The following is a 14658-nucleotide window of genomic DNA, read 5'->3' as shown; positions in this document are numbered from 1 at the left end:
CTCCTGTTTTCCTTTGTATGTGACATGCTCAAGGTGGGATTATGCCAGTCAGGTCTCCGCTGCCATCAGCACGCTGGGTGCCCAGGCCAGGGTTTGTCAGTAGTTGTGCTTTAAATAGTTGCATACTTCTGGGTTATGTGCCCCTACTACTAGTGGGTATGATATGGAATGAAAATTAACTTGATTATCCAACTAAATTTCCGTTCAGTAAAATATTTATCAAGTTCCTGGCGTGTGTAAATGACTTGTAAATACAAAGGATGTCAAAAAGATCTAGAGAGAGTGCTTTTGCCCTAGAACAAGGGATATACACTCATACAATTAATCAGAGGTCTGATCCTTGCTAAGTTTAAGAAGAGGCACACCTCCCTCTCTATAGGGAGGCCAGGGAAAGGGTGGTGCCATTCTAGCGCCTTCTCTCTCAGCAATCCTCTTCCACCTCCCTTCTGTTTGTCTTAGTCTCCTAGGGCTGCCATAACAAAATACCACTAAGTAGTATTTTTAAGGAAACCCTGGTGGTGTAGTGGTTAAGTGCTACAGGTGGTAACCAAAGGGTCGGCAGTTCGAATCCTCCAGGCGCTCCTTGGAAACTCTATGGGGCAGTTCTACCCTGTCTTATAGGGTCGCTATGAGTCGGAAATGACTCGACCGCACTGGGTTTGGTTTAGTATTTTGAAATTTATTGTCGAACAGTTTTGGAGGCTAGAAGTCCAAATCCAGGTATTGGCCTTGTTGATTCCTCTTGGGAACTCTGAAAGAGAAACTGTTCCATGCCTCTCCCCTAGCTTCTGGTGGTTCCTGGAAATCCTTGGTATTCCTTGGTGTGCATCTGCCTCTGTAGTCACATGGCCATCCTTCTTCCACCTAACTCTCTGTGTCTGTTCTTCTCTTTTGTGAGAAACAACTTGGATGGGATTAAGACCCACCCTCCTCCAGTATGACCTTATATTAACTGATAATATCTTTAAAGACTTTTTCCAAAGAAGGTCACATTCACAGAGACCAGGGGTTAGGACTTCAACATTTTTTGTGGGGGACACAATCCAACCCATAACACCTTTGAATTATTCACCATACGTGTGCGTGTATATATGTATATCCTTATATATTCTATACCTATATCCCAGGTTACCTGGAAGCTACTGTATTATATTCAGCCTTTGGATTCTTCTCCTGAAACTCAGAGGCAACTTCCAATATTTGAAGTGTTTTATAAACTCAAAGGTGTTTTACAAGTGCTGTAATTAATGTAACAACATACTCATGTCATCTTGTCATCCAGGAACTTGACTAAATAAATCCTACCCTGGATTAAAAAAAAAAAAAAAAACCCAAACCCGTTGCCATTGAGTCGATTCTGACTCATAGCAACCCTATAGGACAGAGTAGGACTGCCCCATACGGTTTCCAATGACTGGCTGGTGGATTCGAACTGCTGACCTTTGTGGTTAGCAGCATAGCTCTTAGCCGCTACACCACCGGGGTTTCCCTACCTTGGATAGAAGTACTCATATAGGGTCGCTATGAGTTGGAATCGACTCGACGGCAATGGGTTTGGTTTGTTTTTGGTTTTGGAGAGAAGTAGAAAGGGTGCTAAATTTAGGAAATAGAGTAGAACCAATCAGTAAATAATAACATTTAGTCTTTAAAAATATTTTAAATTAGGAATATATAAGGAACTTTAAGACCAGAAAAGGGTGAAATTTTTCATTAAATGAAAGGAATTGTTGTTGTTAGGTGCTGTCGAGTTGGCTCTGACTCATAGCAACCTTATGTATAACAGAAGGAAATGGTGGCCAGTCCTGGCCATCCTCACAATTGTTATGTTTGAGCCCATTGTTGCAGCCACTGTGTCATCCATCTCATTGAGTGAGGGGCTCCCTGTTTTGTGCTGACCCTTTACCAAGAATGATGTCTTTCTCCGGTGATTGGTCTCTCCTGATGACATGCCCAAAGTACGTTAGATGAAGTCTCACACCCTTGCTTCTAAGGAGCATTCTGGCTATACTTCCTCCAGGACAAATTTGTTCGTTCTTTTGGGAGTCCATGGTATAGTCAAAATTCTTTGCCAAGAAATGAAAGAAATAGAGGGTTGAAACCAGGCAATCCTACTTTGCATTAAGAAAGTTATTAAGAGGCATTAACTCAAGCTGGGTTTATGAGGCGAGTTCTAATGAAATGTGTGGGTGGCGAAGGCAAAGGCACAAAAGGACACACAGGAGGATGCTTAAAAGGAAAGAGGGGCTCTCTCCTATTGATCAAGAACGCAGAGGCAAAGCACTGTTGAATACTGGCCTGCTTGTTTCAGAATGCCAGTCTGTTCTTATAGTGCTGAGGCTAGGTGTTAAGAAGATGAGTTATGGCTAGAGGTTCCTTTCTTCAAAACACACACACATATACACACACCATTATGCCTTTCAAAAGCCAGAAGTTTTTTCCTTTGGTTGGTATTCTGGGATTTTTATTAAACACTTTAGATTTTCTGAGTTAGTGGCCTTCAGTCAGAAAAAACTTATTTCTTCATCCTTTGAACACCGAGGGCATGGCAAATCTTGGAGGCTTGCCTGTCTCCCCCCATGCGCTGCTCAGAGTGTCACCAGGTGGGCCCGTGAGAGGAACACACAGCTGTTCCCAGGAGATAAAGGGAGAGTTGTGTCCTTGATTTTATTTTACTTTCTCTGGTATGTGTGGGGCATTGTGCCAAGATCTTGCCTTTTTTTTGCTATATTTCTTCAGTTTCATGAAAAGTAATTTAATTTTGTTCCAAAATGAATCCTAACTGATGTTTTTACTTTTTTGATGTGGGAGGGAGGTTACTTTTTGTTGTTTCCTGTGTCTGATTGGGCAGCAAGCATCCCGAGGGCAGGGACTTTGTGTCTCATCCTTGCCCCTGCCCAGAGTCTGCCACTTAGCAGTCACTCTGTGCACATGAGTTGGATGAGTGAGAGAGTTCGCAAATAATACCCAAAGCGCAGGCCCTGTACTGATGGCCAAAGGAAGAGTCAGGAGCAGAATGGGTGTTCTTCAGTCTGATTCCTTCCCGGGATGATTTTGTGTAAGTTAAATTTTCCCCATGTAATAAACTGATACAGCATATACATTTTCAACATTGGATCCCCTCTTCTCTCGTCCCTAAACCCTTGATGGATCCCAGGACCTGAAGGCTCTTTGTGTGGGGTGGTGCTGCCCCCATAACCTGCAGAAGGCCCAGGGCCTGCCCTGAGCAATGACCGTTGCTTTAGGAAGGGGTCAACCCTATAACCAACATACCTCCTCCCAAGGGAGCCTTGGTCAGACTCAAGGAAGCACCAAGGGGCTTTTATGTTACTGTCATTTTTGTTCCATGGATTTATTTTATTACCCTTTTTAACAACAGCTTTATTGAGATATAATTCACATATCATACAATTCACCTATTTAAGATATGCAGTTCAATCGTTTTTAGTATATTCATAGAGTTGTGCAGCCATCATCACCATCAGTTTTAGAGCATTTTCGTCATCCCCCAAAAGAAACCCTGTTATTGCCTAAAGGTCTGCTGAGTTTCCGTTTGGGGTGATGAAAAGCTTTTGGGAATAGATGGTAGCAATGGTTGTACAACATGGTGAATATAATTAATGTCATTGAATTGTACACTTAGAAATGGTTACAGTGGCAAATATTTTGTTATATATATTTTACCACAGTAAAATTATTTCCCTTTTTTAAAAAAAGGTGGGGAGGGGGGGAAGAAAACAAAGAAACCAGAAAGCTTGTAACCATAGTAAGGAGTCACTCTGCATTTCCCTCTCCCCCAGCCCTAGGCAACCACTAATCTTCCTATTCTATAGATTTGCCTATCCCGGACATCATATGATGTGTGGCTTTTTATACCTGGCTTCTTTAACTTAGCATAATATTTTCAAGGTTCATTATGTTCTGGTTTATCAGTACTTCATTCCTGTTCATTTTGAATAATATTCCATGATATGGAGATTCCACCTTTTTCTTATCCATTCATCAGATGATGGACATTTAGATTGTTTCCACTTCTGGCTGTTATGAATAATGCTGCCAGGAACATTCATGTATAAGCCGAGGATTTATTTTTGTATTTTGAATCTTTGTCACTTTGGGCTGAGGCATCTACAGGTAGACAAGATTGACTTTTTAGTATCCAAAGACATAAAAATCTCTTTACAGCCATAGAAATTCATGGAGCATGTGTCACGTAGCAGAACAGACTAGAAGGTAGTTAAAAGAAAGAACTTATTAATGCAGCTGGGAACAATTTTAGAGAAAGTAAGCTTAAAATAATTCTGTCCATACTTTTATTTGATCAGTAATTTCTTGTGTGTGTACCTAACAGAGCGTGGTTGGCTAAAAAATACAGAAATTTAAATCTATGTGAATTCAATCTAAATCTTGTGGTGTGAGTGTTTACTCTATGTGAGGTGTGCTAGATGATGGGGACATATGACAACCAAGATAGACAGAGTCTGTGTCCTCAGAGCACTTATGTCCAATCCAGCTAAGGGTGGGATGGTGGCCGTGGGGGTGTGTGAGGACGAGGCAGACACCCAGCATGGAGGACAAGATGGCACCCTTTTCTGGGGGTGCACAGGGCACTGTTGGAGCTTCATGGAGGAACCTACTCCAGACTTAGGGCAGGATGGTGGGGAGGACATGGGAGGCTTCCAGAAGGAAGTTCATGGCCAGGCTTATGTCTGAAGGAGGAATGGATATAGATAAGCAAAAGAAAGGGGGAAGGTGGAGAAGGGGGGAAGGAAAGAGTAAGGGAAGGAGAAAGGAGAGAATTCCTAGGAAGAAAGTTAAGCATGTTCAGTGCATTACATGTTCAAGGAATTGAAAGTAGGGTTCAAGGTGATATGTGATGAGAACTGAAGCTGGGTAGAGCAGGGAGAGACTGGTATGCTCGATAGCTGCACCAGGTGGTTTGGATTTTACGCCAAGAATGCTGGGAAGTCATTGAAGGGAGCCATCTGGGTAGGTCTGCATTCTGACACATTGGGTGGGGTGTGGGCTTGTTTCCTCTGCAGTGGGAAGACAGGCCTGTTTCTTCCTGTGGGGGACGCTGAGAGGTTCAAAGAGCTACTGTGGAGAACAAAGTGAGCCGGTTGGCTGGAGAAAGCAATAAGGGGCTTCTGGGCTTGTAAGACATGAATCCACCACTCATCTGTCAATTTGTCATACTGTGGTGGCTTGCATGTAGCTGTAATGCTGGCAGCTATGCCATCAGTATTTCAAACATAAGCACCCATGGTGGACAGGTTTCAGTGGAGCTTCCAAACTAAGACATACTAGGAAGAAGGATCTGATGATCTACATCTAAGAAAACTGGCCAGTGAAAACCTTATGAATAGCAGGGGAACATTGTCTGATGTAGTGCTGGAAGATGAGCCTCTCAGGTGGGAAGGCACATAAATACAGCTCGGGAAGAGCTGCCTCCTCAAAGTAGAGTTGATCTTAATGACATGGATGGACTAAAGCTTTCAGGACCTTCATTTGCTGATGTGGCATGACCCAAAATGAGAAGAAACAGCTGCAAATATCCACTAATAATCAGAATGTGGAATGTACAAAGTATGAATCTAGGCATTAGTAAGCTGAAATGGATTGGTATTGGACATTTTGAATTGGACAATCTTATGGTCTACTATGCCGGGAATGATAAATTGAAGAGGAACAGTGCCACATTCATTGTCAAAAAGAACATTTCAAGATCTGTCCTGAAGTACAGAGCTGTCAGTGATGGGATGATACCCATTTGCCTACAAGGAAGACCACTTAATATGACTATTATTCAAATTTACACACTAACCACTAAAGCCCAAAATGAAGAAATTGAAGATTTTTACCAACTTTTGCAGCCTGAAATTGATCAAACATGCAATCAAGATGCATTGATAATTACTGGTGATTGGAATGCAAAAGTTGGAAACAAAGATCAGTAGTTGGAAAATACGCCCTTGGTGGTAGGAATGACACCAAAGATCACATGATAGAATTTTGCAAGATCAATGACCTATTCATTGGAAGTACCTCTTTTCAACAACATAAACAGCGACTATACATGTGGACCTCACCAGATGGAATACACAGGAATCAAATCAACTACATCTGTGGAAAGAGACGATAGAGAAGCTCAATATCATCAGTCGGAACGAGGCTAAGGGCCAATTGCGGAACAGACGACCAATTACTCATATGCAAGTTTAAATTGAAGCTGAAGAAAATGAAAACAACTCCACGAGAGTCGAAGTACAACCTTAAGTATATCCCATCTGAATTTAGAGACCATCTCAAGAATACATTTGATGCATTGAACACTAATAATTGAAGCCCAGACAAGTTGTGAGATGACATCAAGGACATCATACAGGAAGAAAGCAAAAGGTCATTAAAAAGACAAGAAAGAAAGAAAAGACCAAAATGAATGTCAGAAGAGACTCTGAAACTTGCTTTTGAACATAGAATAGCTAAAGCAAATGGAAGAAATGATGAAGTAAAAGAGCCAAACAGAAGGGAAGAACACACTTAGCATTTCTCAAGCTGAAAGAACTACAGAAAAAAATTCAGTCCGTGAGTTGCAATATTGAAGAATTCTATGGGCAAAATATTGAGTGACGCAGGAAACATCAAAACAAGATGGAAGGAATACGTAGAGTCACTGTACCAAAAAGAATTGGTTGACGTTCGACCATTTCAGGAGGTAGCATATGTCAAGAGCTGATGGTACTGGAGGAAGAAGTCCAAGCTGCACTGAAGGCATTGGCAAAAGAGAAGGGTGTAGGAATTGATGGAATAGCAATTGAGATGTTCAAGAAATAGATGCAATCAATGCTGGAAGTGCTCACTCATTGATGCCAGGAAATTTGGAAGACAGCTACTTGGCCAACTGACTGGAAGAGATCCATATTTGTGCCCATTCCAAAGAAAGGTGATCCAATAGAATAAATTGTTGAACAATATCATTAATATCACACACATGTAAAATTTTGCTGAAGATAATTAAAAAATGGTTGCCACAGTACATCAACAGTGAACTGCTGGAAATTCAAGCTGGATTCAGAAGAGGACATGGAAAGAGGGATATCACTGCTGATGTCAGATGGATCCTGGCTGAAAGCAGAGAATACCAGAAAAGATGTTTACCTTTGTTTTATCGACTATGCAAAGGCATCTGACTGTGTGGATCATAGCAAATTATGGATAACATTGTGAAGAATAGGAATCCCAGAACAATTAATTATGCTCCTGCAGAACCTGTACATAGGCTAAGAGGCAGTCGTTTGAACACAACAAGGAGATACTGTGTGGTTTAAAATCAGGAAAGGTGTGCATCAGGGTTGTATCCTTTCATCACACTTATTCAACCTGTATGCTGAGCAAATAATCTGAGAAACTGGACTATACGAAGAAGAATGGGCTATCAGGGTTGGAGGAAGACTCGTTAACAACATGTGCAGATTACACACCCTTCCCTGCTGAAAGTGGAGAGGACTTGAAGCACTTACTGATGAAGATCAAAGACTTCAGTATGGATTATGCCTTAACATAAAATAAAACAAAAATTTTCACACTGAACCAATAAACATCGTGATAAATAGAGAAAAGATTGAAGTTTCAAGTATTTCATTTTCCTTGGATCCACAATTAATGCCCATGGAAGCAGCAGTCAAGAAGTCAAATGACATATTGCATCAGGCAAATCTGCTGCAAAAGATCTCTTTAAAGTGTTAAAAAGCAAAGATGTCACTTTGAGGACTACGGTGTGCCTGATCCAAGCCATGGTATTTTCAGTCACCTCATATACATGTGAAAGCTAGACAATGAGTAAGGAAGGCCAAAAAAAGAATTGACATCTTTGAAATATGGTGTCGGTGAAAAATATTGAATATACACGGACTGCCAGAAGAATGAACAAATTTGTCTTGGAAGAAGTACAGCCAGGGTGATCCTAAGAAGCGAGGATGGCGAGATTTTGTCTCCTGTACTTTGGGCATCGTCTTAGTTATCTAGTGCTGCTATAACAGAAATACCACAAGTGGATGGCTTTAACAAACAGAAGTGTATTCTCTCACAGTCCAGTAGGATTGAAGCCCAGATTCAGGGTACCAGCTCCAGGGATGGCTTTCCTTCTCTATCGGCTCTGGAGGAAAGTTCTTGTCATTAGTCTTCTGGTCTAGGTGCTTCTCAGGTCCAAAGGACATGGTCTGCTTCTGGTGTTGCTTTCTTGGTGGTATGACGTCCTCGTGTCCCTCTGCTCACTTCTTTTATGTCTCAAAAGATTGACTTAAAATACAACCAAATCTTGTAGATTGAGTCCTGCCTCATTAACGTAACGATCTCCAACCTTGCCTCATTAACATCATAGAAGCAAGATTTATGACACATAGGAAAATCACTTCAGATGACAAAATGGTGGACAATCACACAATACTGGAAATCACAGCCTAGCCAAGTTGACACATATTTTTGAGTGACACAATACAATCCATGACAGGCATGTTATCAAGAGGGACCAGCCCCTGGTGAAGGACATCATGCTTGGTAAAGTAGACAGTCATTGAAAAAGAGGAAGACCCTCAGTGAGATGGATTGACACAGTACCTGCAACAGGGGGCTCAAACATAGCAATAATTGTGAGGATGGCACAGGACTGGGCAGTGTTTCATTCTGTTGTAAATGAGGTCACTGTGAGTCAAAACTGACTCGACAGCAGCTAACAACAACAACAACAAAACATGAATACACCCATTCCTCATTTATTGACATGCTTAGGTTCCAAAGTCAGGTCATTATGGGAAAATCAGCATTATGCAAAAATTGAGGATGACTACATCATTACGTAACTGCCAAATCACTGAGAATCGTGGCCTAGCCAAGCTGACACATAACCTTAATCATCACAGCCAGTGGTACTCTCGCCAGCACCTCAAAGTTCATTACTGACAGATATATGTCATTAATGTACAAAATAGTTGGATAGATTTTTTACTATTGTTGTAAATGTGAAATGTCTGATAAGGTAGTTGGTAAGTGAGGAGTATGTGTATTTTAAATTTGCATCAGACATTATGGAGGGTCTCTAGGGGTATGGCAGGGCACTGAACTTGTATATGTTTCAATATGTCTCTTGCCTTAATTGAAGGGGGTTGAAAATGCCAATGAAAATAGCAAACAAGAATTGCCAAAACAGATTTCATGGCTGGTGGCATGCCGGCCATCGTTCGTTCTCACTACAGTCACAACTTGGCAGCTTTCTTGTTGATGTCGCCACTACCACCAGTTGCTGTTGAATTGATTCCCACTTGTGGCCACCCTGTGTGTGTCAGAGTAGAACTGTGCTACATAGGATTTTCAATGACTGATTTTTTCAGAAGTAGATCCCCAGGCCTTTCTTTTGAGGCACCTCTGTGTGGACTTGAATTGCCAACCTTTCGGTTGGCAGCTGAGTGCGTTAACTCTTTGCACTAATTCACATATTTAAAATTTATTCTTACTTTGAAATTGAAAGCCAGAAATTATATCCCTGCTCCTGGAAATGAAGGAGTTGAGTTGGTGACAGTGGTGGGGGAGCGGATTTACCTCCATTGAGAGTCCACAGCCTCAGGGGGCAGTTAAACCCAGGCAGGGCAGGATGGGAGAGCCAGCCTACTGCCTGGGGTGGCTGTGGAGATCTAGTGAGGTATATGCATATGAGCTCTGCTCAGATGAGGAACGGAGGTGGAGGAGCTGGGTAACTAGCCCAGGATCAGAGAGCTAGAGATGGTGGATACAGAGCTGTCTGTCTGACTTCAAAATTGACGGTCTTCCTGCCCCAGCAAGGTGCTACCGGAAGTGAAATGCTGAGGACCTGGACGAAGTGGCAGTGGGGCCCTGGCATGACTGAGGCAGGTGGTACATACAAGAGAGTAGGAGGGGAGGTTTGGTAGCATTAGCCGTTAGTTTGTGTTCATTAAACTCCTCCTAGATGAGGGGCCCTCACAGAGGGGAAAGGGTAGAATAATCCCACTTTCTGACCATCTGGAGATGTGTGTTTGTTGCTGCAGGTAAGAAATACAATGTAATGGTTTGAGATGACTAGGTACACTTACTGCTATGGCCAGACCAAATTCTGGTTCTGGTTTGGAGGGAGGAAGCACAGCACAGGGAGGTGAAACCATGCCTTTAAGATCTCTCTACATATAGAGGTATCAAAACAACCCAGATAAATTTGGCCTCCTTTCTGGAAAACATAGGCATGCTTAATAGCGGAGTATTTGACTTCGGTTTCTTTTCTCAGAGCAATGTCTTATGGCTTTCATCCTTCGTCTAGGTATGTACCCTTTAGCTGCAGCAACCCAGGAGGCAGAGAGTAGCCGGAAGCTGACTCACTTACTGAACGCCGTGACAGATGCTCTGGTCTGGGTGATCGCCAAGAGTGGCATCTCCTCCCAGCAACAGTCCGTTCGCCTGGCTAACCTCCTGATGCTCCTTTCTCACGTCAGGCATGCCAGGTACAAGCCCCATGGGAGCTGCTCCCCTGGGTGCATGGGGGTGTACATGATCAGAGGAGGGTGAGGAGCTTTGGGGAAAGTGTTTGCAAGTTTGAGGCGGCTAAGGTGTAATTATTATCTTTAAAGCCAAATGAACCCCTGAAAGGGAATGGGGGTGCTTTGTTCGTGTACACCCCTGTAACCAAAGTTGGAAGGCATGTAGTAAGCACTGAATGAATGTCACGTGGTACCTTATGGGATCCTTAGGGCATCTTGTGGTGCCTCAACTGTTTTAGATACTGGGGGTGACATTATGGAGTTTGAACAGGGACAGTTCCTCCCCTAAATGAACTGCCACCCATCCCTGCATCACTCAGGGCTGAGGCTCTCAGGTCTTTTGTATGAAGAGCCTCTCCTGAATTGCTGAGAAATGAAAAACATCTCCACCTCTCTGTTCCTTCCTTTTCTTTTAATTAAAAAAAATCATTTGTATTTATTTTTTTATTGTCGTAAATATATATGTAACATTTGCCATTTCAACAGCCTTCACATGGACAGTTCAGGGACATTAATTATATTCATTATGATGTTTAACAATTACCCTTAACCGTTCCCCAATTTTTCATTAGCCTTTATCTGTTTACAGATTTATCATTATAGAACATATACTATGTGCAAGTGCTGTGCCGGGCCATTGTGGCTGGTGGTGGTGGAGGAGGAGGGGAATAGCTCAGTGCAGGAGTCGGGAAGACTTCAGAGTTCCCCTGGCTGCCTACGGGAAGAAACCTGGGCCCCTTTTTGTCCCCATAGTAACAAAGGCATGGAACACCTGCTCAGCATGAAGTGCAAAAACGTGGTCCCAGTCTACGACCTGCTGCTGGAGATGCTGAATGCCCACTCGCTTCGGGGGTACAAGCCCTCAGGGTCTGAGTGCAGTCCAGCCGAGGAGAGTAAGAACAAAGGGAGCTGCCAGGCCCCACAGTCTCAGTGATGCTCAGCCCTGCAGTGAACATACCCACACTGGAGGTCAAAGGCTGACCGAACTATGGGTGCAGTGTGAGCCTGGTAGGCGTTGGTGGGCTTCATTATCTTCCTACAGTGTGGTGGCCCCTCATTACTACAGCAGGCTTGGTCATGTGCTATCTTACCCCCACCTCCCTGCCTCCTGGGAGTAGAGAGTCGCGTGAGGGGGCCACATAGTTACTTGTTATCAAGGGGCGCATTGAAATGCAGAGTTTCTATCTTGGATGGCCTCATATGATATTTTCCGTCACCCTCCCACCCCTTTGGAAAACACCTTCTGAAAGGTTTTGGAATGAATGGCGGGAATCTGACTTGGGAGGGTTCTAAAGCAGAAAAGCAAGAGAATGTGGCACACTTACAGGAAGTGGACTCCCCTTACTGTGCTACTTAAACCACCCTTAGAATAGAGCTTTGTACATGCTCCTTGGGACCACTTGATTGTAGACTGAAAGCCACAATGACAATCAACAACTAGCTTCACATACCTACCTCACAGGCCTGTGAGGAACAATGTCATATTACTATGATTCTGTCAAAGGCCAAAGGAATTGTTACCTAGGGAGCCCGTGGCCAAGCTGGGACATTCTTCCCCCAGACCTTGATGCCTTCTTAACACAGATTCCTCCCTCTTGGTTTGCATTCATAGAACCTGCTGGCAAGTTGGGGGAGGCATCACTTCCGTCCGTGGAGGAATGTAGTGGATTTAAATTACCCGGTTACTGCAATTGCTCTTCCTTAAAGCTCTGTTGTCCCAAGGGGCCCAGCATGGAGAAAGGCCTACGATTTGCAGGAATGGGGTTCTCTGGTCAGTGCAGGTAGCAGCAGAGGTAGCGGGCACTACCATCATGTCAGCCATCAGAGGAGACAGGGACCCTTCTGACCTGCAAGGAGTGCTGTTCTACGGAGGGAATAGCTATGCGCACTCCAGGTGTCGGCTTACTGACCAAATTGTATAGATTTGATGAGCACAGCACCTAAACAAGACCTGGTTTGTAAACTCGACTTAAAAATAGAATATTTAGGGGTCATGATTTATAGTAAGAAAGAATTCTTTTACACCCTAGTGCTATATTTAAAATATTTTCTTATCTGAACATTTATATGGTGGGTTGGGTGAAATAGAAACTTAGCAAAATAGTTCTTATTCCAAGTGGAAGATAGATAGGACATGATGGTCGTCTCTTGCTGTCGAGTCGCTTCAGACTCCTAAGCACCTCTGAAATTATAATTTTAACTTGCTTTTTAAAAATGAAAAATTTCATACAAATTTTCAGGAACATAATGTATGCACAAAATGAGTTAACATCTTTACTTTGGAAATGAGCAATTAAGTAATCATGTTTGCTTTTTCGTGGTAATGTTTTTAAAAAATTACCTTGTGATAATGAGATTAAATACATTTTCTTTCTAAAACTAGGTTTACTTTGCCAGCAAATTCTATTTTGAAACAAAATATTTTTATTTAATAAAATTTGACACATTTCTTTAAGCTGCTAAAAATCTTAAAAATATGTATATGTAAAGATTATGTAAAGGAAGTAATAAAAACCACTTACCATTTAGTACCTAAAAATATGTATGGAACACTTACTGTGAGCCAGATCCAGCTCTCAGTGCCTTGCGCGTTCATATTTAATCTTCACAGTAATTACTGTTAGCCTGATTTTTCAGCTGTGGAAACTTACTGAGAATGCAGAAGCAAACTTGCTCAGGGTCACACAGAGAGCGAAGTGTTAGTTGAACACAGACCAATTTTAGTGCAGAGACTGACCATGCAGCAGTTGGACTAATTAAAAAAAAATTTTTTTTTTTTTTTTAAAGAAAAAGTATTTTTAAACTGCCCGATCCATTCATCAAATGCAATCTGACATGTATGGCCGCTCTGGTTCAGTGGCGTTGGGGGTCCACTCTGGGCATTCCCCTCCGAATTTCCAGAGCACCCCTGCAGACATAGTAACAGTTTGCAAACCTCTGACATAGAAGTTCAAGCCCATCATTTATAAACATGTAAATTAAAAGCCCAAAGTGTTAAGCTGACCTGCGCAAGATCCTAACACTCCTTACGGCAAAGCTTGGGCCAGGACTCACATGTTCTGCCTGCCCAGCCAGGACTAGCTTGATTCCACTTCTTGAGCTGAATGGCAGTGTAATGGAGAGATGGTTGTCTTTGCCTCTTGCTGCACCTTTCGATTCTATCTGCTCAGCTTAGATAGGGTAGGAACCTTTACAGGACAGTAGAGGTGACAGGTGGAAAAATAATTGTATTGTTCTGTCCTCCCCTCCTAGGCTCCTAAGCTAGTGGGCACAGCTGGCACCTTCTATCTGCTATTGCTTTTCCCAAACACATTTTAGTGGCGTGTATTCCTTGGGATTTTTTTTTTTTTTTTTTTTATTCCTTGGGAGTTTACCCATGTAAAATTCTCACATCTTTTAGGCCCTTGATACTTTCCTATGGAGTTGGGTATACTTCTGTGTGAAAACACACGCCGTTTATTCTTCATAGCTCTCAAAGTTGCTGAAATGTTGGCCCTAATGGCAGCTCTGTGACATGCTTTGTTTCTGCAATAGGTGATCTTCTCTTTACTCTGTGTTACTTTGGACTCAAGCCTCTGTTCTGTGTGTGCAGTCCCACGGATCCTATTCACATCGCGCTCACACTGTTTTGTGATTGTGAGTTTCCTCTGTGGGCAGGACAGGGGTCTGAGATGTTAGCCGGGAACAGCTCCTGGTAACTGTACAGTCACGCTGGCGCATGTTTCTGTGTGGGTGTCTAAATGCCATGACTATTAGTCCTGTGTACCTCAGAGTCCGCTGGCTGGCTATGATTTGTCATTTTTTTTCCAGGTGAATGCTTTATACCATTAAACCGATTTCTTGATGACCGTCACAGGCTTTTAAATTTGGACCTTTTTAGAAATGAAAGATTATTGTTGTGTGAAAGCAGACTGAGTCCTGCTTTCCATTCCTCCAGGTGGTACGTTTTCCTTGCTGTGTCTCTTTACTGTTTATAGAACGGTTGCAGAACGAAGTTTAACATGACATAAGCTGAATAAAGTGTTTTTCATAATTTTGGTTTTGAAAATGTATTTGTTGGGAGCTGAGTATAAGAACTTTTAGTAGTTAGGCTAAATAGTCAGTGTCCACATTCTAGTCT

The 14658-nt window shown here is 42.5% G+C and overlaps 1 protein-coding gene across 5 annotated transcripts in view; it reads left to right on the top strand.

Annotated features, from left to right (window-relative positions):
• Positions 1-12880, top strand: part of ESR2 (estrogen receptor 2) — a 117408-nt gene extending 104528 nt beyond the window's left edge. For all 5 annotated transcript variants that reach the window (XM_049899541.1, XM_049899543.1, XM_049899540.1 and 2 more), the window contains 2 exons: positions 10322-10502; positions 11292-12880. In XM_049899541.1, coding sequence (XP_049755498.1) covers positions 10322-10502; positions 11292-11472 — 362 coding nt within the window. In that variant the 3' untranslated portion in view covers positions 11473-12880. The remainder of the gene's footprint in view (positions 1-10321; positions 10503-11291) is intronic.
• Positions 12881-14658: the final 1778 nt, after the last annotated feature.

Source organism: Elephas maximus, chromosome 10 (genome assembly GCF_024166365.1).
Source record: "Elephas maximus indicus isolate mEleMax1 chromosome 10, mEleMax1 primary haplotype, whole genome shotgun sequence".
NCBI classification, from domain to species: domain Eukaryota; kingdom Metazoa; phylum Chordata; class Mammalia; order Proboscidea; family Elephantidae; genus Elephas; species Elephas maximus.
Note: the sequence above shows the minus strand (reverse complement) of the source record. Positions and strands in the feature narration are given on the sequence as shown.